Source organism: Natator depressus, chromosome 19 (genome assembly GCF_965152275.1).
Source record: "Natator depressus isolate rNatDep1 chromosome 19, rNatDep2.hap1, whole genome shotgun sequence".
In the NCBI taxonomy this organism is placed as follows: domain Eukaryota; kingdom Metazoa; phylum Chordata; order Testudines; family Cheloniidae; genus Natator; species Natator depressus.
The window spans coordinates 5,335,088-5,360,356 of NC_134252.1; the positions used below are offsets into that span (position 1 = coordinate 5,335,088).

Consider the following 25,269-nt stretch of genomic DNA (forward strand, 5'->3'; position numbering starts at 1 on the left):
TTGCTGCAGGTGTGACCACACCATCTTATAGCAACGTCCTCTCCACCCCCCCTCGTTGGCAGCTCGCAGGGAGTGGGACAGGACAGAGGGCAGCCCCAATCAAAGAGATGCAAGTGGCTGCAGGTTGTGAGGCAGGGGGAGTGGAGGGGCAGGCGGGGAGAGGGGGAACCCCAAGCCCCTTGGGAGAGAAGCAAATCAGGTCCGACTGAGGAGCTTCACCCCTGAATCCAGAGCGGCTGGTGCAGCCATATGGGCAGGAGCATCTCTGCCAGGCCCTTGCCCAGCACGGAGCAGAGGACAAATGCAGGGGTGCAAGGTGCTCTTGGTAAGGCTCTCCGCCTGAATCCAGAGACAGGCTGTACTTACATTATCCCCTTTGGGGCCCATTGCTCCCTGGGGACCCCTGAAGCCACGGGCACCCTGAAAAAAAAGGAGAACAAGTATTATTTTACCATCCCTCTTGGCTCTGGGGACATCAGCACAAGCCTAGTGGATCAGGTTGTGGGTTCTGCGCCCCATCTTTAGGGGGAGTGTTAACTCGTGCGGAATCAAAGGGAGGTATCGCAGCACAGCTGGGTCCCAGTGGGGGAGAAAGGAGGGGAGACTGGACCTGATCTGGGGCTAGGTGGCGAATGATTCTCCCAGCCCTCTGCCACCCACCCACTTTGGAGGCCTGAAGCCCCCAGGACTGCAAGAAAAGGAAACCGAATATCTGGGAGCTGCAGTCCGTGGCGTTCCCAAGCTACCTGCAGAGGCAGGGCTCAGGGTGGTAGTGAAGGAAGTCAGGTGACTTGGAGCAATTTCAAACACACAAATCCTTATTTTGATTCTTCCGTTGTCTGGACTTTACCCCCGGGGGTCCTCTAATCCCCTAATCCTGTTTGCATGGGATCTGAGTGGCTGGCATTTCTGGTCACACTGTAGCGGTGGCGAAGACCTTGAATCAGGCTGAGGGAATGGGCTGGTGGGGGGAGGGCAGGGGCACTGCAATCTGCAGACCTCTCGGACCCATTTCTGCCCCATGGGTTGTAGGGGTATTGGGAAGGGCCAGAGGGGTTCGGAGCTGCGAGAGCCTCTCCATTCAGGGAAGGCACTCAGCAGCTTTTGGAAAACTATGTGAAGCCACCAACTTCCTGACAGAGACCGTTTCCTTTCTTGTCCTGGAGCCAAGTCTGGCCACCGAGTTACATGTTGCCTGCGTCCGGTAGGTTAACTGACCCTCCACCCAGCAGCTCTGGAATCGGGCTATCACCTGGCTTGTGAAATGAGCTGGTCTTAGGAACGGCAGAGGAGTCCCTACTGGATGTTCGTCCATATCGCCAAACGATCCGCCGCTCTGCTCGGGAGGGGCGCTGGATGGGAATAGCAGCTCAGGGTTGGGAGTGCATTGGCAGAGCTGTTTGGGGGAGCCCAGACTGCGAGAGCAAGGGGGACCGTGGGTTAGGACAGAGGGGCATTTGGCAGAGCCATGTGTGAGGAACCGGTCTGGAACACCACAGCTGGGGCACATCTGCTGAAGCATGGAACAGAAGCATGAAGCACTCTGGGTTTAAAGCACTTCTTCAGGGATGTGAAATGTGACCTGGGCATAATGCATGGCCACCATACCTGCCTCTGAAACCCAATGCAGACACCTGTGCACGGAGCACAATGAAACAGTTAACTTACGAGGTCTCCCTTCTCGCCGGCTCCACCAGGTGGCCCCTTAGGGCCTTCCTCGCCCTACGGGAGAAGGGAAATACACAAAGGCTTAACAGGGTTGTTCCATGCCACAGGCCTACCCTGCCTCACAATCCATCCTGGAGTGTAGACAATGCCAGGTGAGCAGGAAGGATCCGAAGGGGAGAGAAGAGCCTCAGCCACAAAACTGCAGATCAGCTAGTACAAGGGCTTGTATTTAACAACAAGACCAAGACAGTTTTCATCAGCCAATCGCCAAAGGAAGTCAATATCATCGCCTCCAGTTTTACAGATGGGGAAACTGAGGCACAGAAGCAATTTGTCCAAGATCACCCAGCAGGCCAGAGGCGGAGCCAGGAAGAGAATCCCAGTGTCCTGAGTCCCCGGGCTGGTGCTCCATCCACTAGGCCACACTGCATCCTGTTTATTTAAACTCATCCCCCTTGTAACAACGTACACAGATGGGGATGAATGTTGCTCTTATTTAGACCAGTGGATTCAAAGGGTTTGCACAGATGCAGCTGAGAGAAGGTTTGACTCATAGACGCTTCACTGGGACAGGGGCTGCTGCTGCGCTGGATACTCTGGAAGAAATTGGCACTTTGGGGGCAGTCGATGGTATCAGGAAACGCACTCAGCCTTGCTTTTCCAGGCTGGGGATCTCGGTTTTATTTTGCATGAGTACCCTGAGCTTTCACTCACCATGGTAGGATCTACCCTTTGGGAGGATAACAACAGGGCTCTCTGCGAGTCAGACAGGGCTGCACAGATGCTCCCCATGGATGCTAGGTGGGACGTGATCTGACACATACATGCAATCATTGCAGCAGCCCAGGAAAAGAGGGGAAAGGACTTACCGGCCTGCCAGCAGCTCCGATAGACCCAACCATTCCTTTATAGCCATGGGGACCCTGAAAAGCAGAGCACAAGTTTAGATTACGGACATGTTATGAACTGTCCTTCCCTAGCACATAGGAGCCAGGTCGGTGTGTGAATTCCCTTCCCCTGATGCTCTCAGACATGGACGTCAGTGATGCTCACTAGGATATTGAAGGCTGGGAGTTCAGCAACAAGCAATGATGATGATGATAATACTCTGTGCCACACACCCCGCTAGGGGTCGGGTCATTACCCCCATTTTACAGATGGGGAAACTGAGGCACAGAGTGCGACGGGACTTGACCAAGGCAACACAGCAGATCAGCGGCAGAGCCAGGAACAGAAACCAACAGTCCTGACTCCAAGTCCCCTCTTCTGACCACTAGATCACACACCCCTCCCAGAGCTAGCAGAGCCCTGACTCCCAGAACCCATCACCCTGCTCTAATCACCAGACCCCATTCCATCCCTAGGTCTCCATTCCTTAGAGCAAAGCATGGGAGTTGTTTAACACCTCCCTGGCGTCCTTACCGTCTGGCCCTTTGGTCCCGCCATACCAGGGTAACCTCTCAGGCCCTGAGGACCCTGTCAAAGCAAGAGAAGAACCAGGATTAGTCAGAATTGGTCAGATCTTGCACCCAAAACAGGGTGTCTCTCTGCGGAACACCTCCACCCAGGAATAAAGTGATTCTTTTTAGAAGTGTTATTGGAAAATACTATTTTAGTGCTAATTATGAAACACTGGCTGAGCCCTCCCCTCCCTGCAAGTGCTGCCAATTTCCACCCATGCCCCTTCCTGGCCAACAGTTTATTATTATGAATGGATCCGAGCTTGCAGTCCTTACTCCAGCAAAGCTCCCACTTGATTTCAGAGGGATTTCACCTGCTTCAGGACTGAAGGATTTGGCCATTAATTACTTTTCCTCTTCAAAGTGCTAGTTAATCATGAATTAATCAGTCCTCCCAACCCCGCTGAGAGTAGGTGTTATCCCCATTTTTGGCTGGGGGAAACTGAGGCATAGGGAGGATTTGCAACTTCCCCAAGCTCACAGAGGGAATCAGTGCCAGGATCAGAGGCACAACCCAGGAGTTCCTGGCTCTCAGGTCTGTGCTCAGACCCCACCTCTGTGGCGAATCACTGTTCCCAATCAATTTCATGGGAGATTAAAAGAAACCCCCCCATACACACACACACACACACACACACACACTATAGCTGGAAAATTGAGCCTATTGATTTTTCCATTTACTGGTCATATAAAATACAAGCTCTTCATGCACATTTCTTCCCTGTTTATAAACAACATAACCAGGATGATACATTCCTGTCTTCTCTACACAGGTAGTGAGAGGAACTTGCTTGCTAACCCACCCTCCCCCCAAGATTTAGGAAAGGAAGGGTCATATAAAGGATTTGCAGAGGTAACTGGATACAGGGAAACATATTGCAATGCACCGGCTGCTGGCCATATGCACCACTGCCCTCTACTGGGTGGAATCAGAACATCTCAGCTGTGTGTCAGAGGACCTACACCGCAGCCAGAGATTCTCCTTTAGTGAAAGTGGCAGGACTCTGTACATTTGGAGCAGGAGAATATGCCATGGCGGTGGTGTGCAGCACAGTGACAAAAGTGAATGCCGGGAATGTGCTACATTGGGAGAAATACGTTATCAGCTGGCTCTGAGACGCATTTCACTTCCATCTATCTGCCTCACTGGTTAGAGGGGGAAGGCAGAGTCCTCTCAAATTCTGACGAATCACCATGTTGTATTCATGCCTCCTGAGGGAATGTATTTGCCCTCTCAAGTCTTCCCATTTCTCCAGCTTGTTTGAGGCAGTGTCTGAACGGGAAGCCCAAAGTAACAACAGCATTCCATATTCACGGCTCACAGCATTAGCACGACTGTAAGACACAGAGCCAGATTCTGATCTCTGTTACGCTGGCATAAATCCAGAGCACCTCCATTAACTTCAAGGGACTTACAGTGGCGTATCTGAGATCAGAACTGGATCACTCTGTTTTTAATCAAGGAAAAGCAAACTAGATGGCCCCGGGGCGGTGAATAGTTGGATACAAAGCCTGTCACTGCCAAGACATTGGCTCAGATCTGTCCTGGACTGGCAGCGAAGAGACGGCATTACTATTCAGCAGCTTGGATGAAACAAGTGGGAGATAAATAATAAGAAAGGAACCTGGCTCCTTGTTGGAACAGCGAAGCACTAATAACACATCGCTTCTACACAGCACCGTTTATCCATAGAGCTCAATGCACTTTACACAGCAGAGTCAGAATCATGTATCCCCACGTTCCAGTGGGTGGACAATCAGGCCCAGAGGGAGGAAGAGGCTTGCCGAGGGTAACCACTGCCTGCAAGCGGCAGAGCCAGGAATAAAACCCATCTTCCTAAAAGCCTTTTTATAGCATGGATAGAGATTTCTTTCCTGGGTGTCTGGCTGGTGAATCTTGCCCATATGCTCAGGGTTTAGCTGATCGCCATATTTGGGGTCGGGAAGGAATTTTCCTCCAGGGCAGATTGGAAGAGGCCCTGGAGGCTTTTTGTCTTCCTCTGTAGCATGGGGCACGGGTCACTTGCTGGAGGATTCTCTGCTCCTTGAAGTCTTTAAACCACGATTTGAGGACTTCAATAGCTCAGACATAGGTGAGAGGTTTTTCGCAGGAGTGGGTGGGTGAGATTCTGTGGCCTGCGTTGTGCAGGAGGTCAGACTAGATGATCATAATGGTCCCTTCTGACCTTAATATCTATGAATCTATGAATCTATGTCCTGACTCCCAGCCCAGTGCCTATCCCTTGGCCTCTTTCATTTATCCCTTTAATGGTAGGCTCAGCAGGGAGACCAAGGACTGCACCGGCCTCAGAGCCAGACGTCCTTTCTCTCCCTCGGGCGGGGTTGGAGGTGTTTCGGTGACACTGTGTGCGGGAACCTCGCCTGTTCTCACTGTGCTGGGTGTAAATAGAAGACTTCGGACTCCAGGGCTGCTCGAGACGTCTTCAGCCCCTCCTGGCACTGGCGGCATGGCCGAATGCCCGTCCAGGAGGAGGAAGCTGGATGGTGGAGCTCTCTGTGGCTGTTGCCTTTTTTCCAGTCCCTGGTTTGTAGAGGTCCTCTGGGCCCTATCCTGACTCCTTCGATTCCTTCTCATGGCCATGGGTGCTGTGGTTACTGTCCTCGTGGGATTCCTTGCTCTGTCCCCGTGAACTACATCCTCATTTTTTCACCCTTTGTCTCCTGTAATCAGCGAAGTTCTGGGTTCTGTGGCCCCGCCCTCTCAGGGGGTGGGGCTTTTGTTGGCTCCACCTTGCATCCCAGGACTTGAATAGGCTGCGGAATCCCTCAGCACCGCCCCAGAGGGCCAAGGGAGACTGAGGCAGACTAACCCCCCTAACAGTGAGATGGGTCAGACTGTGGGGAGCAGCTGGGCCATGGGGAGCTATGCTGTGCTGAACTCGGGGGGGGGGTCCCTAAATGCCTAATGTGACAAATAAACGAATCCCCTGGGCCATGAGTCTAGGTCAAAAGCACCAAGCGATAAGAACAGTAAATACGTTACTGGAGGGCCAGGGATGCCTTGTTCTCCGGAAATGCCCATGTCGCCCGGGGGACCCTGGGGGGAACAGGAGAGAGGAGAGACGTCAGTGCAGGAAAGGCTGGCTCTGAACCCTGGCCGTTGAGGTCTAAACTGCCCAGAGCCCCTCTATCCCCGCACGCGGGACCCTGGGAGGGATGGTGATGGGGGATGGGATTTGAATACCCTGGGGAGGATGAAGAGCCAGTCCCCAAGCAGCCACTCAGTGCTGGGAAGAGCAGGCAGCCTGGGACACACTATGGGAAGCTCCAGCTCCATTTACTGGCCCTCCTGATGCAAGCCCGGGGGCAGGGACCCCCCTCTTTCCCCTATCCCTCACTCTTATTCCTCCTAACCCCCAGTATCCCCTTCCTTCTCTCTCTCTCCTGGTGCTTTTCTCTCCTCACTGCCTCTTCACCCATCCTTACTTTCTCCATCCTTCAGTCTCTCTTTCCCTCCAGACCCCCATCTCATCTCCACACAGGAGAGAGCAGAGATTCCCCCTTCCCGTCCTCCCTCCCCCCCATCCCAACCCCTCTCCATCTGACTGGGATGCCCGGTAAGGGGAGCTGTACTCACCGGCCTGCCCTGTCTGCCAGATTCCCCGAGGGCACCGGGGCGGCCTTTGTGTCCCTAAAGGAGAAAAGAGATGGCAATTAAGGCTCCCCCGAGTCCCGCACTCAAAGTGGTTTCCCCGGCGGCGCACTCAGCGTCTGCCCTGTAAATCCCCCAGCTGTGGGGTATCACGCACGCATGGGCAGGTACCGCAGGGCGTTTGCACACAGGCAGAAGCTAGGGTGGGCATTTTTCTGCTGCAGCCCACCGTGTCCTTCCATCCACGAGGACGACAGAGGGCAGCCAAGGACCACAGAGGGCAGCAGTAAACAGCTCACCCCTGGGAGACTCTTTTACCCAGCCCAGGAGGCGGGGGTGCTGCAACCATTTATATAGTGGGGATGCTGAAGGCGGAAATCATGTAATTTGGGTTGTTGTTACTACTTCAAGCCAGGGGGGCACAGCAGCACCCCTGCACCCCTAGTTCCCGCACCTATGCCAGGAGGGGGCTGTGCAAAGCAAGCAGGGCTTGGGGAGCCTGGCAGAAGCACTGGACCCTTTGGAAGCTGCTCTCAGATTTAGAGGTGGGGGCTAGCAGGAGTGCGGAGGGGAGGTCCCCAAGCCTGTGTCCTCAGTGTAACACGCTAGCCAGCTAGGGGCCGGATCCTGGATAGCAGTTTATGCATCCGCAACGGTCTCCAAGCTAGGAGAGAAGCAGACCCTTTATGTCCATACAGCACCTAGCTCACTGGGGTCCTGGTCCGCAACGCGGGCACCCAGGTGCTGCAATAATACAAATAAGAGCTCAAGAACTCAAGGCTGATGCGTTGAGGTCCCCGGTTCAACACCTGGGTCAGGGGTGGAGTTACCTTACCTTCAGTCCCTGAAGTCCCTGGGGGCCTTTGGGCCCTGGCGGGCAGTTGGTTGGACACTAGTGGGTGGGAGAAAGAAAAGTGGCTTGTTTTAATCAGAAAACAATATTAGGCTGTAGAGAAGCGGCACTTGGGGTGCGCCCAGTATTGGGGCTTCGCGTGAGTGGAGCAGGGCTGCTGGGCTGGCACGATAAAGCTCTTGAGGGAAATTGCAGAGTCACTTGCCTCGTGCAGGCATTTAATTCCAGGCCTTCCTCGCTCTGAATTATTAGCACAGCACAAAGCAAATGCTCTGCACATCCTTCTGCCCCCGAGACTGAGCCCGCCTGTCTCCTTCCGGGGGGTCTGTGCTGCTCCGTGAAATCACAAGCAGAATGCAGAGTAGGAGGTGACCAGGGAGGTGGGGGCGATCCCATGCAGCGGGGGGGTAGGGGAAGTCTGAGCCACAGATCCACAGCCCTCACCCTCAGCGCGGCAGACCTGCCATCACACACTCTCCGATCGTTGATCTGCCTCCCACTGAAATCAACAAGAAGTCCTGCCATTGACTTCACTGACCATCAGACTGGGACCCTTGGAGAGATCTAGCCATGAGTCAATAAGAGGGCTGGGGATGTGCAAAGAGAGCCAGGCAGTCACCACGAGAAATACCCCCTAGGAAGTAAATATTTTCCCCCTGTGCATGGCATGGGTCTGCCTGCAGGTCGGAGGAGGCCCACCCTAGTGAGGACAAGAAGGAAGGCAGGGAGCCACTGCCGGGTTACAACGGGGACACCTGAGCTGTATAACCAGCCACCTGCCAGCGAGTAAAGGACTGGGGGCAGCCCATGCAGCTGGGGCAACTCAGAGCTGGCTCTGTAGGGACAGACGTGGCTCTGTAAACCCACCCCAGGGGACCAGTCGCACTGTGAGCCCCCACAGCAGGGCCTGACCTGGTTCTATGAGCAGCCCAAAAGGGACCTGGCATCTCTAGGACGCTGCCCTAAGGGGACACACCTGACTACATGCCAGCCCCAAAGGAGAAGCTCGGCTCTGTATATACACCAGTCTAAAGGGCAACCATCTGCATATGGCACATGAAGGGAAAGGCAGGAGCTGGCAGATACAATTTGCTCCCAGAGGTCAGAGCAGGATGAGGCCCAGAGGCTGCAAGCGCTGATGGCCCAGTGAGTGTCACCTTGGCTCCCGGCAGCACGGCGTTTCAAAGAGCGGGGCAGCCAGTGCAGGGAACATCGCAGCTCTGAAGGGGTCTGAGCACTAGAAGTTGCTACAAAACATCTCTTCCCTGCTACCAAATGACACTTGTTATGGCATTTCCCAGGAATGAGCTCCCAGCTGCTGTTACACTGGGAGGGTCTGTTAAAAGCCTAATGTAACTGCAGTGCTTACCAAGAAATCAGCACTGCCTTCCAGCCCTTGGATGTGTCCTGGGGGGCCCTGGAATGAAATAAAGCCATCAGGCGCCCTAACATAACAGTAACAATACACAGCATTTTAATCTCAGAACAGCTTACAGAGGTGGGTAAACATTGCATCCTCCTTTATAGATGGGGAAACTGAGGCACAGAGCAGGGAAGCGACATGCCCAGGGTCACACAGTTGAGTCATTGGCAGAGCTGGGACTAGAAGCTGGGAGTCCTGGCTGCACATCTTGTCCTGCTCTAACCATAAGATACCCTGTGTTCTCAGAGCAGGAAATAGAACCCAGGAGTCCTGGCTGCCAGTTGCCCACCATTGGCCCAGGCCACAGCCCTTGGAGCATTTCCATCTGCAAATAGTCCCTTGGGAAACCATGCAGCTCACATCTAGCCCAAATCCCAAATATTAACCTTGATAGCTGACTGGTAGAACATAGACCTTGCTGTCATTTGTCCACAGTTTAAATGAAGAGGGTTTAATCAGACTAGCCCCAAACACTGGCCCATCTAATCCATTAACCCACCTCCCTTCATACCAGCTAAAAGTCTAGCCAGGTATCCCACTCCTTACTACTCCACAAAGACTCTAGCAGCCTGTCTAAGGCAGTGCCCAATTCCTGAGGTTCCAGAGGGACTGCGCACAGGGACGTTTCCTTCCTGACCCTCACAGAGATCAGCTTTACACCCTGAAGCATGAGCCTTGATTAGCTCAGGTCATCTCCACCCCATGCAGGTGGCTGCTGAGCAGGGTTCAGAGTGCATTACAGGCCTGATCGGGGTGCTGAGTGCCTCCCTGGATCAGGCCCTTAACCACCACTTGCAGTTCTGATTCGGACTTTCTGATGCATATGGATTCTGTCCAATCCCGGGGCCTGGATCAAGGACTCTCCCTTAATCCACCCTTCACGCAAGGACCTCAGATGAGAAATTCCAGGGGAGATGGGTTAATACTCACAGGTTTCCCAGGGGGACCTGGGGGGCCTCGTGGTCCATCAGGTCCAAGTTCACCCTGAAAAGAAGCAACCCCAAAATAAAGTTAACATGCAAAAGGCTGCAGTTACTAAGAGAGTCAGGTCAGGGAGAACAATGCAGTACCCCTGAGGGGGGCTACATAGCATGGAGACTGCACTAATTCAGTCATTCATGGGGCTTGAACCCGTGACTTTCAGCAGCAAATGCAGCTGTCCCTACTTCTTGAACTGAAGCAGTAACTTGCGTAGCAGCGAGCAAGTAGCCCCCTGAGGCCAGCTCTTTGAGAGGGCTGTCACCAGTAGGAGTCTTTCCATAACGGTGTGTTTCCATCCGGGGGCTGAGCTCCTGCAGCCGGAACTGACCTTTGAAAGTCCGGCTCATCCCTAGGTAGGGTCAGAGGAAACAAGCCGGTGCGTGCGCAGATCGGTGCTTCCTCACCTTAGGGCCCAAGACTCCGATTTCACCAGGAAGTCCAACCTGACCCGCAGGCCCCTTGGAAAAAGGAGACAGTCATTCATTACACACGTTGGTGGATTTCAAAATGTGCTGGTGATAGGAAACAATATCCATTGCCAGGGGATCTTGCACAGAGCAAAGTGCTTTTGCACAAGAAGATTTTAGCCCTTTGCCTAAGACTGAATGTATTAGGGTCCCTCGGGCGCTTGCAGGTAGGTTGTGCCTTCTATGTGAATCAGGTGCAGGCAGGTAGATAGCACCTGCTCTGCTCCTCCAGGAGGAACTTAGCTGCTGTGATGCTAAATGTATCTGTTACACCCAGGTAGAATGGGAATAACGGGGCCATCTGCTGCTGAATGCAGCAGCCATATACTTGCCCTGCTTTGGTTTTAGGGGAATAATAATGGGCCAGCAGTGAGAGCGTTAATGTGACTGTATTTACATTGTTCCTGGGACTCATCTCTGATCCTTTAGATCCACTCCAGTTATTAATGTGCAGGCCCAGACTAGGACACGGGAGGTTAAATCTTTCCCATGGCCAGGGAGAGCCACAGCACTGGGATCGATGCTAATGGGAGTCATAGAATCATAGAATATCAGGGTCGGAAGGGACCTCAGGAAGTCATCTAGTCCAACCCCCTGCTCAAAGCAGGACCAATCCCCAATTTTTGCCCCAGATCCCCTCAAAGATTGAACTCACAACCCTGGGTTTAGCAGGCCAATGCTCAAACCACTGAGCTATCCCTCCCACCCCTGAGCAGATAAATTCCCCACTCACAAGCTGCTGAGAATTTTTTACTTAAAACTCCATTCTGCCCCCACCCTGTCCCAGCCAAAGACACAAACCAAGCCCCAGCGGCATGGCACTTACAGGAGGTCCCGACAATCCAGGGCCCTGAAACAAAAAGAAAGTTATAATGGGCTGAAATTCTCTGACTCAGAGACAACAGCTGAGAAAACACAACAGCCCCTTTGCCCACCCGGGGCTGGGGGAGACATGCAGGGACTCCATGGGGGGGTCAGATTCTGGTTCTCACTCTATAGAGAGCAAAGGACATGGGCACACCCTGCTCCCCAATACAGAGCAGTTCCACTGGCTTCAATTTCATTGACCTGCCATTACGCAGGAAATACAATCGCTAGCTTCAGTACTCAGCTGGCCCCCTTCATAACTTCTGAGCACCTCGCCCTCCATGTATTTACCCTCCCTACACCCCTGAGAAGTAGGGCAGGGCTATCATCTTCACTTTACATATGGTAAAGTGAGGCACAGAAGGACTATGTGACTCACCCAAGGTCACAAAGAGAGTCGGTGGCAGGGCAGAGAATGGAAGCCAGGTCTCCTTCGTCCTAGGCTAACACCCTAGCCACTGGGACATCATTCCTCTCAGATTGAACACAGCCCAAGACTGTGTTAATTTTCTGGGGGGAACTCTCTACAGGGCAAGAGTGGGAACAATATACATCTCTTCTGGCTTGCCTGCTCCTTGACCTTCCCTACAGCTCCGTATTCCTTGCTGGAGGGGGAGATCTGCATGCTGAGGGTCCCCCCATGCACGGATCTCAGAGGTACCGGGGGCTTCCAATGTTCTTGCCAAACAGGGGGCACTGCAAGGGACAGCTGCCGTGGGCCCCCCGGGGATCTTCGTCGAAAGATGCCAGAGGTTTGGACAGCTCATAAGAACGGCAGGAGGGCGGTAGCGGCAGTGGGATCTCCCTCAACGAAGGCCACGTTAGTGATGGGGGAAGAGTGTTTAGTGGACAAAGCCACAGAGGTCTGGACAGCTTATGTGGCCTCTATGACCTCCACAGAGCAACAGGGGCCAGCTAGCCACCTCTGCTGCAAGAACCAGCTGGGGGGTCTCAGCCTGGTTTCCAGGAGACAAGCGCTCACAGCACAAAACCACCCCTGTGACGGGCAACAGCACTGGCCGGCCCTCTCAGCAGGCAGGTCCTCTCAGCAGGCAGGCCAGAGACTGGAAGGGCTACGGACACTGAAATCCCCTCTCATTCTAAGCTCAGGGGTGAGGCACAGGGAGAGGGGAGCATCGGGAAGCCTGTCGCAATCCTTCCTCCGGCGAGGTGGGCCCGTGTGAGCCTACCCATGGGGGAAACTGAGGCACAGAGGGGTTTGTTGGCTTGCCCACGCCTACAGAGTGAGCCTGGGATTAGAACCCAGGTGTTCCCCGGCTCCCACTCCCAGGCCACTAGGCGACAACAACAATAGACTTCTCTGACCAGCTGATGTGACAGAAGCTGATACTCACGGGGAGTCCCGGTGGCCCTGGCAGTCCAGGCTGGCCCTGGCAGGGCAGAAGAAGAGAGTCAATGTTAGGTCAGGGTGGGAAATGGGATGTGGGGGGCAGGGGAGATTCATTTTAAAATGTGCATCCAGGCTCACTCCATGGGCAGAAATCAGCAGCACCTTCATTGGCTTCAGCAGGGCTGTGCAGACGGTCAGCTCTTTGGGGCGGGGACTGTCTTTTTGTTGTGTGTTTACACAGGGCCTAGCGCATGGGTCCTGCTCCATGGCTCGCACTGGGGAACCTAGGGGCTATTGTAATCATAATTAATAGTGCACAGGGCGGAGGATTGGTCTCCCTCTGGATCGGATTCAGCTCCCGTTGGCACCAATGAGGCTCTCCGCTCATTTCAGGAAGCTTGCCCACATCTCACTGGCCCAATCAAGCCCTTGCTCTTGGGAGGGCCAAAGCTCACCCGCAGGGACGTCTCCTATTCTGGGCACGTACAGGGCTGGGCAATGGGGCCCGATCCTGACTGGGCCTTCTGGGTGCAATGAGTAGGGTGGCTTCTTATCTCACCTTCGTGTTGGTCTCAGCCCAGGATCCTGGCCTATGGCAAAGGTGAAATCCGTGAGGCTGCACCGTTTTACACCCGTTGAGGGCCTGGACACACCTGACTAGATCCCAAATATTCCCTGACCCCAGCACGTGGCTAAACTGGGCATCCACCCAACAGGCCTCACCACCCCAACCAACTCCCCCTTCTGCGCCCATCTCCTCTGGGAGGGAGGGACAAGACAGCGCTGGGGTTGGCGCTCGAGAGCCCCAGTCACTTACTTTAGTCCCTGGCCTCCCGAGAGGCCCTGGTTCCCCCTTTGCGCCAGTCAGGCCCTGCGGGAGGAGAGATGGCAGACAGTCATTCTCATTATTAGACCCTCTTCCCTGTCACTTCCCATTCCGTTGGGCTCTCCATGCAATTGGATTTATGCTGGGGTTGTTTTAGCCACCTGGTTTGCTGGGTTATTAACAAGCTACTAAGGGCTCGTCCATCTGTTCTGAAGACAAGAGGCAGCAAACGTTGAAATGTTGCTTTTGCCCTAGATCTAAATTGTGGTGCCACGAAACACAGGGAATAAACCACCGTCCCGCCTCTTAGCAATGCCACTGCTGCTGCCCATCAAGCCTTCCTTCTTTTCAAGCCAAAATTAGACAGACCTAGCTACTCCCTCGTGCCCTGAGCACCGCAGTTAGGTTGACCGGACCCCAGTGGTAGACACAGCTAGGCAGACAGAAGGATTCTTCCATCGAGCCAGCTACCGCCTCTCGGAGAGGTAGATTAATTACAGCAACAACAACAAAAAAACCCATCCATCAACGCAGGAAATGTCTACGCTACACCGGTACAGCAGCCCAGCTGCAGCGCCACGTACTGTTGACATGGCCACAGATTTCAGCTTTTTTGGGATTTGCCCATGACACAAGCTCAATGGGCCAGGTCTCAGAGAAGGGACTTTGCCCTCGGGAGTGCTGCATTCCCATCCCACGGGGGAGTTCTTCTGCACTGAGACCTTAGTGGACATTTGTCCACATCAAAGAAGGCACCGAACATGAGCGGGCTTGGTTTACAGGTGTCAGTCATGTGAACAATCCCAGTGAAATCATTGCGCCAAATTCTAACCACATTTACGTCAGTATAAATCAGTGGCGTTACTCTGAGTTTACACCACTTTATGAATGAGATTGGAGTCTTGCTTGCAGGAATTTGTTCCCCTGCGTGAGGACTGCAGGATCAGGCAGAGAAACACAACACACAGCAAATTACTTGCCATCACATCATTCCTGTATTGAAAATGAGGCTTTTAGTCCCTTGCTGAGACAGAATTCCTTATAATTGTCTGTGTGTGTGTGTGTGTGTGTGTGTGTGTGTGTGTGTGTGTGTGTTTTCGGACAAGTGGGAAGCTCCTATTTATAAAGGAAGAAGGGATATAACAGTCACTGAGACCAAAGAATTAAATTTCAATGCCATCACTAGGGCAGGCGAGAGGAAGTTACAAACCAGAGGTCCCATCCTGCAACCCTTCCAGGAGCAAATCCTTCCTTGGGTGAGCAAGGATTATTTGTAGGATTGAGGGTTTCAGGATCAGGTCCTCAGAGTGAGGAAACCAGCCCAGCTCCAAAGGTCCCCACTCCTCCGCAGCACAGGGAACGAAAATGGTATAAAATAAAAGTTAGAAAATAATCAAATCAAGTGTCCTTTGTTATTGAGATAAACATTAACTTGGTGTTCAGATACTGCAATGAGATGGGACAGATAGATATGTGACTCTGGGTGGATAACTAGACAGGTGTAATAATATGCATAGTCGCATCTCAGTTACACCAATGTAAATCTGGAGTTACTCCAGATTTACACCAGCATGGGCCACTGAGATCTGAATCTGGCTCACTCTGAGGTGGTTTTCATACCCACCCCTGACTGTCTGAACTACACACTTTGCAACGTCTAATTCCTAGCTCTTTGTAAAGCACCCGTACATAGCGAATATGAAAGACTCTCTATTCAGCCCAATTCTTTTCTATTTTATTCTAATAATTGAGATCTGTAGTGGGAGGATTAGTCTGGATGAATAAAACATTGTTGTAATAAGGTTTATTATTCTATTCATTTATTATTGAAGGCATGAATTGAAGTCAACAGGTTTAAGAAATCGCTTCCAATTGCAAAATATATGTATCTATATGGGTTTGTATACTTTAACTGTGTTTGTTTCTGCCTGTCCATAATTGTCTGTGTAGCTCTGCCTCTCAGCCACAAACACAACTGCCATCCGGAGATACATACCCACGCTTCAAACTCAAACACCCCTTGACACCCCATGCTCAGACAACATGCCGCACATTCACCCACACCCCCCTGCTAGCTACTTATCCTGCCCCCCATCAACAGACTCCCCTCAGTATCCCTCCAAGTTGAATCAAACACCTCAATGCACATATCTGAATACCAGCCATCTCCCCCTCTGCCCCAAACACCCTCCGCCCTGCTCACACCATAAAACATCAACATGCTCTCAGACACATAGATACACCCACCTCCCCAGTACATCCATCCCTGTATTTAGACGCACTCTACACACAGACACCACGCAAACAGGTGCACACCCTCCACACACACACACTTTTCCTTCAGTCCTAAAAGCATTTTTAAAGCCACAAACCCTGCAGTTATTATGAACAGCCCCTGTGAGCCCCAAAACCCAGTGATAAAAATGTGGGTGCACCCCTGAGCCCTGTCTACACTACAACTCCTACTGATGCTACCACTCAGGAGCCATCCTGCTGGAAAATTACAGATCCCATTTTTGCCAGTGCAGATAAAGCCTATGGGATGGCTTCTGATCTCATTTACACCAGTGTAAATTGGGAGTGACTCCAGTGGATTTACACTGGAGTAAACGAGATCCAAATCGGGGCCTATCACAGCAGCTGTGGTTAGAGAAATATGTGTTGTAGGCTGGCTTGGTACCTGGTGCCTCTACTTTCTGGGGGTTTCTGACCCTGATCCAATGCTCACTGATGTCTGATTTCAGTGGGACCAGGCCCTGTATGGGAAACTCATGAGGCCACGTGCCCTTTTAGGGAGCAGATGGATTGGGGGTGGGTAGGCTGGTAACCAGCAGCAGCCTGAGAAGCTTCCAGTCAGCCTGGATTTCTCATTGCAAATAGGGACACCCTGAGCTTCTGTGCAAAGGGATTTGGAGACAACAGAAATGGGTCCAAAGGATTTTAGCAGCATGCAGGGCTGAGCCCCCGCCGGACTGTGGGAAGCAACTCTGCATAAGAAGACGCCTCTCGGGTCTCTAAAGGGCCTTTCCGGCTCATTACAGAGTTAATAACAAACTGTGCCGAGTGCAATAATAGGCCCAGATTCGGTAGAATAAGTCCCAGCCAAATTCCTCCTCGTCCTGCTGCCAGAGATGAGAGTTAGCCTAAAATCCCACTCAGATTAAAGACCTTCAGCTGGAGAATTCCCAGCCCTCTGAGCTCCCTCTAATGATCTGGGGCCTCAGGCGGGGTGGCTGCATCACTTCAGAGCCACCGGGCAACTACCCGATGGCCCCACGCAGGGTCTAACACAAAGGGACGAGCTGGCCCAGGGAGCGGATGCACCAGCCATTCCTCCCCACTGTCACTGTGCTCTGATCCTGCTCCAATTCCCGCAGCCGAACGAGTTCGGGGGGGTCAGCTGTTGTCCCCCCAGGCTGTAAACACACTGCACAGCACAGCACAGCTTGCCACCTCTGGTCGGCTCTCAACAGCAGCGGGGGTTTGCGAGGCAGGCCCGAGGGGCATGGCAGACGTGAGAGGGCAGGCCAGGAATGGAACCGTGGAGGGGATTGCAGGACAGGGTTGAGGTGCATTGGCGGAGCTGGGGAGGAGGGAGCCCAGGGCTGCAGTAGCAAGGGGCTGGCACGACCGGACCCAGGTGCCTGGGCGGGGCTGAGGTGGGTGGGGCGGCAGGCGTGGACTAGCAGCGGGTTCGTGCTGCTGCCGGTTGGGAGGGAGCGTCGGCAGAGCTGGGAGCGGGGGAACGACTGGAGCAGAGGGGAGGCTTCGGCGGGGTGCTGAAGCACATGAGCGGAGCGTTGTGGACAAACAGCTGCCTTTGCATAATCTGAGCAAGGCTGGAAACATGAAGCACCCTCTGGGCTACTTGTTTCTCGAGCCGGCCCTCCCACCTTTGGGACGAGGGCTGTTTCGGAGAGCGCTGACACCGCCTGTTAGATGGCCCCTGGGGCTCTCCGTCAGGCTCAGCCATTCTACTGCACGCTCCCCTTTCTGTGGGTCTCCCCTCCACGGGTCACACAGGCGGGAGCCATGACAAGTCTCTGTTCCCCAGAACTGTCTCCTCACTGGCCTATGGGAGCTGCTCCAGACACCAACAACTCCCCCTCCGACAATGCTCAACCCCCCCCCTTTTATCCCCATCCCCCCTCCTCCTGCCCCGACAAATGAAGGAAGGATCATTTCCTCCTCTGAGATCAGCTGTTTCTTCCCACCTTAAAGACTACATTTCCCATCAGGACCCTCTTCCTTTTAGCCTTGCGGTTGGACTCCAGTTCGTGAATATTCATATATAAGCCAGGCGGATCTGTGACTCCAGCCCCTGCATCCCATGGACACGACGGGATCCCTGAGGATGGGATGGCATCTGGAAGCTCAGGACGAGGGCTAAGTTCACGAAGCACAGCCGTGAACAGGGGAGTCTGGAGCAACTAATCAAAGGCGCAGAATGGGAGGCAACTCTGTCATCTAGTAAGCAGCTGTGAGAAGAGAACGGGATTGTACTCACATCAATGCCTGCCTTCCCGGGGGGCCCGTCCGGACCTGGAACGCCTGGTTCCCCCTTGGAGCCCTTTAAAATAGGCATTGGGAAAAATTAAAGTCAACGTCCTGAAAAGGCGTGGACATCAAAGCATGTCGGAGAGCTGGTGGCACACTCACCGGGGTCCCAGCAGCGCCTGGCGGGCCTTTGTCACCCTAGGGAAACAAGAGATCATTATAAACAGGAAAGAATCCTGGGCTTCTGCAGAGCCTTCCATTCCTGAGTGCCGGATGGTCGGTCTGCGGAGCACACCCAGGTGCCTTCTCTGCCACAGCGGAGAATCGTCAGCCCCCAAGACTGGAGGCAGATCTGCCCTGCTGGAGGATTTCTATCCAGGCAGGCATCAGTCTCCAAACAGCTTCCTCTCCCCAGCTGGGTTACCACACGGGGACTCAGGTCTGCTGCCAAGCCGCTTCTTTGGTGTGAAATTCAAACAGGATCCCATTTAAGAGTCATTCAAAAACTGATGGAGCAAGAGCAGTGAACGCATGGGGAGGGGACAGAACTGAAGGGCAAAGTGAGCTGGAGAGGTTGGAGCAGCAGGCCAGGAGGGGAGAGTTGGTCCCAAATGCTGCAACCAGAGAGAGGAACTAAGCACATACAAGCTAGGGGGGTGTATCCCAGCTGCACCACCTGCCCATTGCAGTAAAGCAGGTTTGTCTCCAGGGTTTCTCCGCATGGTGCTCTAATATCCCTCTGCTCTGCAACCAAGGTCTCTGGGTGCCCCCGGGATTAGAACCAGGATTCGTGCTCAAGAGTATCTTAACTTTAAGAGGGGAGCCATACTGTGGGCTAGTTTGGGAATTGCTGGCCTAAAGGGATTGCTCCACCCTGCCTTGAAGGGCAGCCACCTCTGGGATGGGATGTGGCAGCTGTGGAACAGAACACAATGCACCAGCTTCGGACCGGGTGAGAAGAAAGCTCTAGTCAGTTGAAACCAGGGGGAGGAATTCAGGGGGTGCAGAATGACCCGAGTTGGAATGTGGCCTGTCTGACGGGGTAACAAGGCACCTCACAACCCAGGCTTCACTCATATTTCTCACCCAAGGGCCGGTGTCTTAACACGAGGACACTGGGGCAAACGTGGATTTGATCTGGGCTGGCTAGTTCAAGGGGGCTGCCTGCATTGGAACGAAGTGCAGTTTAGTACTTCAGTCCTGCTTTAAGGGATGACAGCACCAGGCACCAGGCCTCTGAATGTCTGAACCAGCCCCTCTCACCCACTCCTGCTGGGGCCCCAAAAAGAGAAACAGACTTTCAGTTCTGCACAGAGCCCTCAGGAGGCCTCAGGTTCTCTAAACCTGCCAAGAAAAGTGCATCATTAGCCCTCCGATGAGCTAGCCCTAAGCAGCACTACATGGTTACCTAGCTGCCTGAGATGAGAAGAATCCTTCATGGGCTGCACGTGATCACACTGGTCTGGAGATGACGCTCACCACCCAAATCAGGCCGCACTCAGCCTGTCCAGACTAGAGCAGGGTTGGTCCAAATGCTCCACAGGATTTTGGAAGAGAGACAGTTCGTCAAAAGCCATTGCTCTTCTCCCCCACCCTGGCTTCCAGCTTCCAGGGGGTGGGTCCCAAGGAGAAGGCCACAGCTACATTCAGTGTATAAATAGCACCAAAATCCCACACCACGGATGGTGCGTCTCTCTGGAGGGGCTGGGCCCAGAGAACAGGTCAGTTCTTGATGACTTACAGGCCTGGCCTATCTTCCAAGCACCCTCCCTGAGCCTCGGGCGGAAAGCCTCAGGCACCGCATGCCCTTCAGAAACCTCACCACTGCATCCCCAGTGAGCAGGCAATCACGCCATTGCTCCAAATGCCCTGATCCCTCCCCCTGTACTTTCAAACCCCAGATGAACCCTTTCTGTCTGCCCCAGCGGCATTTTCAATCATGCTCCCTGCAAGAGCCACGTGTAGACCCTTTCCCTCCACCCCTTCTTCCTCCCTTAGGATCCCCTCTGCACTTCTCATCTTTGGGCCCAACCCCACAAAACCCTCCCTTTGAAATCAACAGGAGCCGCCTGAGTGGGGGAGCCTCAGGATTGGGCCCTTTGCTTGGCGCTTGATGCAGATGGCTTTACTCCAGGCTTGTTGCATTTCGGTACATTTCAGAGACGTTTTACTCATTTCTGACAGCGCCCTGAGTGATTTGGCTGGGGCTCCAGGGAGCAGGGGAAGAGGGGCTTTGCAAATACAGTTATTATTTTAATTATTAACCATTCTGAACCAGATTTGCAAAGGTATTTCGGCGCCTAAAGGTGCAGATAAACATCTAATGGGATTGGGAAAATCCCTTAACTCCCATTGATTTCAAGGTGCTTTTGAAAAAAATCTCACCGGGTGACTAGCTGCACTTTTAAGGATCTAAAGACCCTTGAAAATCTGGCCCTTGGAGACAAGTCTGTCCCTCCTGTCTATCAATTTGTATCCCAGAAAAAACAGCCTTTGCAGATCCACAGTCTAGTGACTTCAGAAGGGACAACCCTTGCCCAGACTACTCTGAAACGGACAAAAAAAGACGATGCTGAGCCCTTGCGTCTCTTTTAAGACACAATGGTGGATGCCCTTATTTTTATCTGTATTGCAACAGAACTCAGAGGCCCCAATCAGGACCAGGGTCCTGTTGCACTGCTCGCTGCACAAACACATGGAAAGAGGCAGCCGCATGCTGGCGAATCTAGGAGAGCCGGCAATGAGAGGGTTAAAATATAACTGTTCCAGTTCTCTTCCCTCACCTGCCCTGCATTGTTGGAATGAAGGGGTTTGGGTCCTCCGAGTTTAAGAGGGTCTGTGCCTTTTATTTCCACCACTAGGCAAAACAGCAGCTCCTGGCTAGTTGCAGAGACCCATAGATGTGAAGGCCACAAGGAAACTAACCTGGTTAGTTTCAGGACAAAGCTTGGTAATTTCATGAATAGAATTACATGGCCAGGGGGCCTGTGATGGCAGAGGGCTGGATGAGCCAGGGGGTCCCATCCACTTCTTTGTTCCCTATGATCCTGACCTCCTGCATACCACAAGCCAGAGAACATCACCCAGTGACTCCTGCAGCCAGCCCAGTGGCATGACAAAGGCTGACTCTGCGGAGGTGTGCATGTCAAGCCCGATCCTGCTGCTACAGGGAGTTTTATCATGGACTTAACCGGAGCCAAGCGGGGCCCTAAATTAGGAGAGGAGGGATCTTTACAGAAGGAGCTCCATCCTACCGCACACAGAGACCAGGGGTTCAGCACACAGACTGTGCACACCTCCGCCCTCTGCTGGCCACAGCTAGGAAGTGCCACTATGTACCCTGACACAATGCCCCTCTTTGTCCCTGCCCCTCTCCTTCCCCCACCCCTTGCTCAGGCTAGTGAGCTGTGTACTCACATCAGTGCCGTCGGATCCTGGCACTCCTGGCGGACCCGGGGGCCCCCGGGGGCCGGGCTCTCCTGGAGGACCTCGCTGCGGGAAAGGAAAGAGAAGCACACGTTCCCGGTCAGGAGAATGCCCCAAGTGGAGAGCTCACGGCCCTGCTAACCCGGAGAGACATCTGGACTTCAGATCACAGTTTGCAGGCTGTCAGGGCACTCAGAGCGGCAGGGAGGCCTGGTGTGACGCTCCAATCGTCGGCCATGCGAACAATTCCGTGCCATGGGGACCCCTTCCCCGAGACACATAGCAGACAGCCCAGGGCCTGGGAAGTGACAGCTGCTTCTCCCCGTCCAGAGCTGCCCTTGCAAAACAGCCCATCCAGGAGCAGTTTTGTTCTGACTGGCAAAGGAAACAGGCACGAGGCTTCTCCCCCGTAGCTGGGGTTTATATAGGGATGAATGAGGCAGGCCAGGGACAGCATCTAAGCAAGCTGGTCCCTGATTCTGCTCCTTGTTCTCAAACAGCCCAGCCAGGGTTTGCGTTTTCTCCTTTATAGAGTGAAACCCAGAGCCTGACTCTGAGCTCAGACACACGGGGGTAAATCAGGAGTAGCTCCATGGAAACCAGTGGAATTACAGCAGTGTGTATGTCGGAGATCAGAATCATGCTTCCACCCACCCATCCCGCTTCCAAAAGGCAACTTCGATCTTAAGGATGCGCTTTAAAGTAGCCTCTGTTTTTGCAGCTCATCGTAGTTGATCCAGAGTTAAAGATGCAGGCTGAACTATCCAAAGTTGCTATGGGGATTTAGATGCCCCAGTCCCAATAATTTTAAAGGCAATGGAGTGTCCAAATCCCTTGGGCAATTTTGCAAATCTCACAGTCTTAAACTCTGCTAGGGGACTTAATTGTGCCAGCCCCTTGGTGAAACACTTAAGGCATGTTCCACAGTATCTTTGCAATCTCACAACATGCTATTTAGCCCGTGTCAAGAATAGGGATCTCTGCAGAAGCAGCCTCATCTGCAGCCTTGAGGCTTTTGTGATAGGAATTCCACAAATAAATCCCTGCTCCCCTCTTGGGGCGTGCTAAGGAAAGAGAGACTAAAAGCAGAGATGGAATTCAGGGATTCATGGAAATAAAAACCAGAAGGGCTGGTTGCATCTGACATGGCCAGGGACAGCTCGGGGCTTTGTTCTTCACTCGTCAGTGCTTATTTATTCTAAAGGGAAGAGGCCAGTTGGTTCTGTACATTTGTTAGAAAGAAAAAGAAAAAAGCTCATTATTGCTCCTTATACGTAAATAGCAGCCAGCCAGCAGGAGAGAGCAAAGTTTCCTGGAAGCACCCAATGAATAGGCACCTTTGTCCTTGCCAAATGCTTCTTTGTTTTGAGGGCTCCCAAGCCCTAGGCGCTGTTGTGGACTCAAGCCCGCCCCTTGCAGTGGATTCAGCTTGCTCCCAGGCTACTACAAGCCACGATGCATCCACCGCAAGCCTCTTCTGTGCAAGCAACTGTGTGCTCCAGCTCTCTGTCAAGGGAGAGCTTCATTCAGAGCGGCCCTGTTCAGCTCTGTCCCGTCTTCTCTCCCACTCGCTGCTTGGAACCTTTCTTTGGAAAATGACACTTCCACTTAAAAAAATATTAATTTTCATTTTTCTTTTGTTGGCCAAAAAAAAAAAAAGCCAGTCTTGGGGGTAAGAGCTCAGCAGGGGTGTCCCTCTGTAGCACTCAAATTGGGGGCAGAGGGAGTATTTCCTTCCATTACTAACCCATCCCCTAGCAGGGCTAGCTTATCTCTGGCGCCTAAAGACACTTCCAAGGAGCACCTTCCTTCTCTTTAGAATGCCCCAGGTTGTATGATGCTTCCAAAAATCGTCAAGGGGGATGAGGGTGGGGGAGAGAATATCCCCAACCTGGCTTCATCCCTGCTAGGGCTTTATCCCCATTATCCCTCTTCGCAACTATCCAGGGACCTACAAAGGCCTGCTGCCTCTCTGCAAATCCTTCCATTCAAACCCTTCCCTAGCAGTCGCTAATGAACGCAGCCCTCCTCCCCGAGTCCGGCTGACACCAAGCAGTTCTGCAGCAGCTCAACTGCAGCAGGATTCCACCTAACCAGAAACACGTAGGCACGGCCCCGAGGGAACAGGAGGCAAAAGACACGGATGGTGAATGAAAGAGAACCTTGTGAGTCTGAAAATCTCCAAAAGAACCGTGCCACTCAGGTGCCAACACAGGCGCTCCCTTTCTCCAGGGCCCCCTCATTCTCCCGACAGAGATGAAGATGGTTTCAAGTATTTAGAGGTTATTTCGGGGTATGGGGGCTCTGGATTCCCCCTGGGAATTTCCCTATGGATTTTCCCTGGGCTAAGCACTGCCGGAATGGGAAACTAGCTGAAAGCTCGTAGAAAAATAAGAGAAGGCAAAGAATCAGAAAGCGGCTCAGCGTTGCAAGCAATTTGACAAAGAGCTCAACGTTTTACAGTGGGGTGCAGACAGGGGACAGTTCCCCAGCCCCCCAGCCCAACCCTGACACATTCCAAGCATAAGGATATAAAGGAGAACACTTACAAGCTGAGCCAGGCATAGGCAGGTGGCTTGGAGGAGAAGGCAGAGTTTTAGGCTACCAAAGCAGTTAGCCATGATGAGGGCTTCTGGCTAGCTCAGAAGCAGGGAAGTTTCCCCTTCTGCTAGCTGAAAGTCCAGGTAAAGCCAGCCAGCCAGCCAGCCAGCCCTCAAATGCACAAGCTTGCAAATCCAACAGCTGGACAGGCTTTTGCAATAGCCTGGAGGAGGAGAGAAGGTGGGGCAGACTCATTAATATGGAGCAGCTTCCTAGTTGAGGGCAGAGAGATTGGCTGGGAGTCCCCTTCACGCCCTCCTCTGTCACATGAGACTCTGGGGACTAGCTGTAGTTCATGGCTCAGGTGAAGGGGAATTTCTTCCAGGCAGGGCAGGCCAGGGGAAAGAGTCTAGCCAGAGATCTTGTGCTTTCGAATTGAATGAGAGTCACTGGTATAAAACGGCTGTAAAATAGCACAAGGGCTGTGAAAGAAGCCTACAGCTTAGACAGAAAATTCACCGCTAAGGCTAAGGCGGTGTTTGTATAGCATCACGCTGCTAAGCAGGTTGGGCCTTGTTTGGCCCTTGGATGGGAGACCTGTAAGAGGCAGGTGAGTACTCCAGGGTGTGGGAAGAGTGACTCCTGCCTCTGAGTCAGGGCTGGTCTCAATGCTGCGGTGCGAGCGGAAGCAGTGGGGGGGACTGAATCAGGGGCGATCTCTTGTTGGTATCAATGCTGAGCTGAGGCGTGATCTCTCCTCATGATCGGGGGGGAGGGGTGTGACTCCAGAAAAGGGGTGCTCTCCCCTCTGAGTCAATGCTGACCTCAGTGTCGGGCTGCAACACCTGCTATCTTTTGGCTGACGTGTAAAACTGGGTCCTGATGAGTCTGTCCAATCCACAAAAATCAATGTTAGCTAGAAATGGGCCACAGTTCAGATTCAACCCCCTTTGAATTTCAGTGGTGATCAGGTCCAAATCCCCAGATTTTAATCTGCCCTTTCGGTTTCATTGTGCGTCGAACCGGGGAGCCCTTTTCCCCTGGTTCTGGTTCAGATGGGGCTGACACGTCCCAAGAACTGCAGTTCACACACAAGATGTTGTTCCAAGACAGTGAAACGCCCACGAGGTCAGTGTATCTAGCAGATTTCTGTCCCTCTGGGCATCTGTACAATGTCTAATCTGAACCCAATCCCTAACTCCCGATCTCACTTCTAATCTAACCCTCGCCCTCCGAACCTGTTTCAGACCTGAAGGCCACCCGTTGGGCCCATCTGCCACAGACACATCGAGCCAC

General features: G+C 53.1%; 1 protein-coding gene across 1 annotated transcript in view; it reads right to left on the minus strand.

Annotated features, from left to right (window-relative positions):
* COL9A2 (collagen type IX alpha 2 chain) overlaps positions 1 to 24,155 on the minus strand; it is a 40,860-nt gene extending 16,705 nt beyond the window's left edge. The window contains exons 1-17 of the mRNA XM_074934463.1: positions 23,982 to 24,155; positions 21,424 to 21,498; positions 18,169 to 18,204; positions 18,017 to 18,079; positions 13,501 to 13,554; positions 12,688 to 12,723; positions 11,292 to 11,315; positions 10,403 to 10,456; positions 9,948 to 10,001; positions 8,964 to 9,011; positions 7,577 to 7,633; positions 6,727 to 6,780; positions 6,133 to 6,186; positions 3,091 to 3,144; positions 2,538 to 2,591; positions 1,669 to 1,722; positions 367 to 420 (exon numbers count right to left, since the gene is read on the minus strand). Of these exons, the coding sequence (XP_074790564.1) occupies positions 367 to 420; positions 1,669 to 1,722; positions 2,538 to 2,591; positions 3,091 to 3,144; positions 6,133 to 6,186; positions 6,727 to 6,780; positions 7,577 to 7,633; positions 8,964 to 9,011; positions 9,948 to 10,001; positions 10,403 to 10,456; positions 11,292 to 11,315; positions 12,688 to 12,723; positions 13,501 to 13,554; positions 18,017 to 18,079; positions 18,169 to 18,204; positions 21,424 to 21,498; positions 23,982 to 24,053 (897 nt within the window). The 5' untranslated portion in view covers positions 24,054 to 24,155. The remainder of the gene's footprint in view (positions 1 to 366; positions 421 to 1,668; positions 1,723 to 2,537; positions 2,592 to 3,090; positions 3,145 to 6,132; positions 6,187 to 6,726; positions 6,781 to 7,576; positions 7,634 to 8,963; positions 9,012 to 9,947; positions 10,002 to 10,402; positions 10,457 to 11,291; positions 11,316 to 12,687; positions 12,724 to 13,500; positions 13,555 to 18,016; positions 18,080 to 18,168; positions 18,205 to 21,423; positions 21,499 to 23,981) is intronic.
* Positions 24,156 to 25,269: the final 1,114 nt, after the last annotated feature.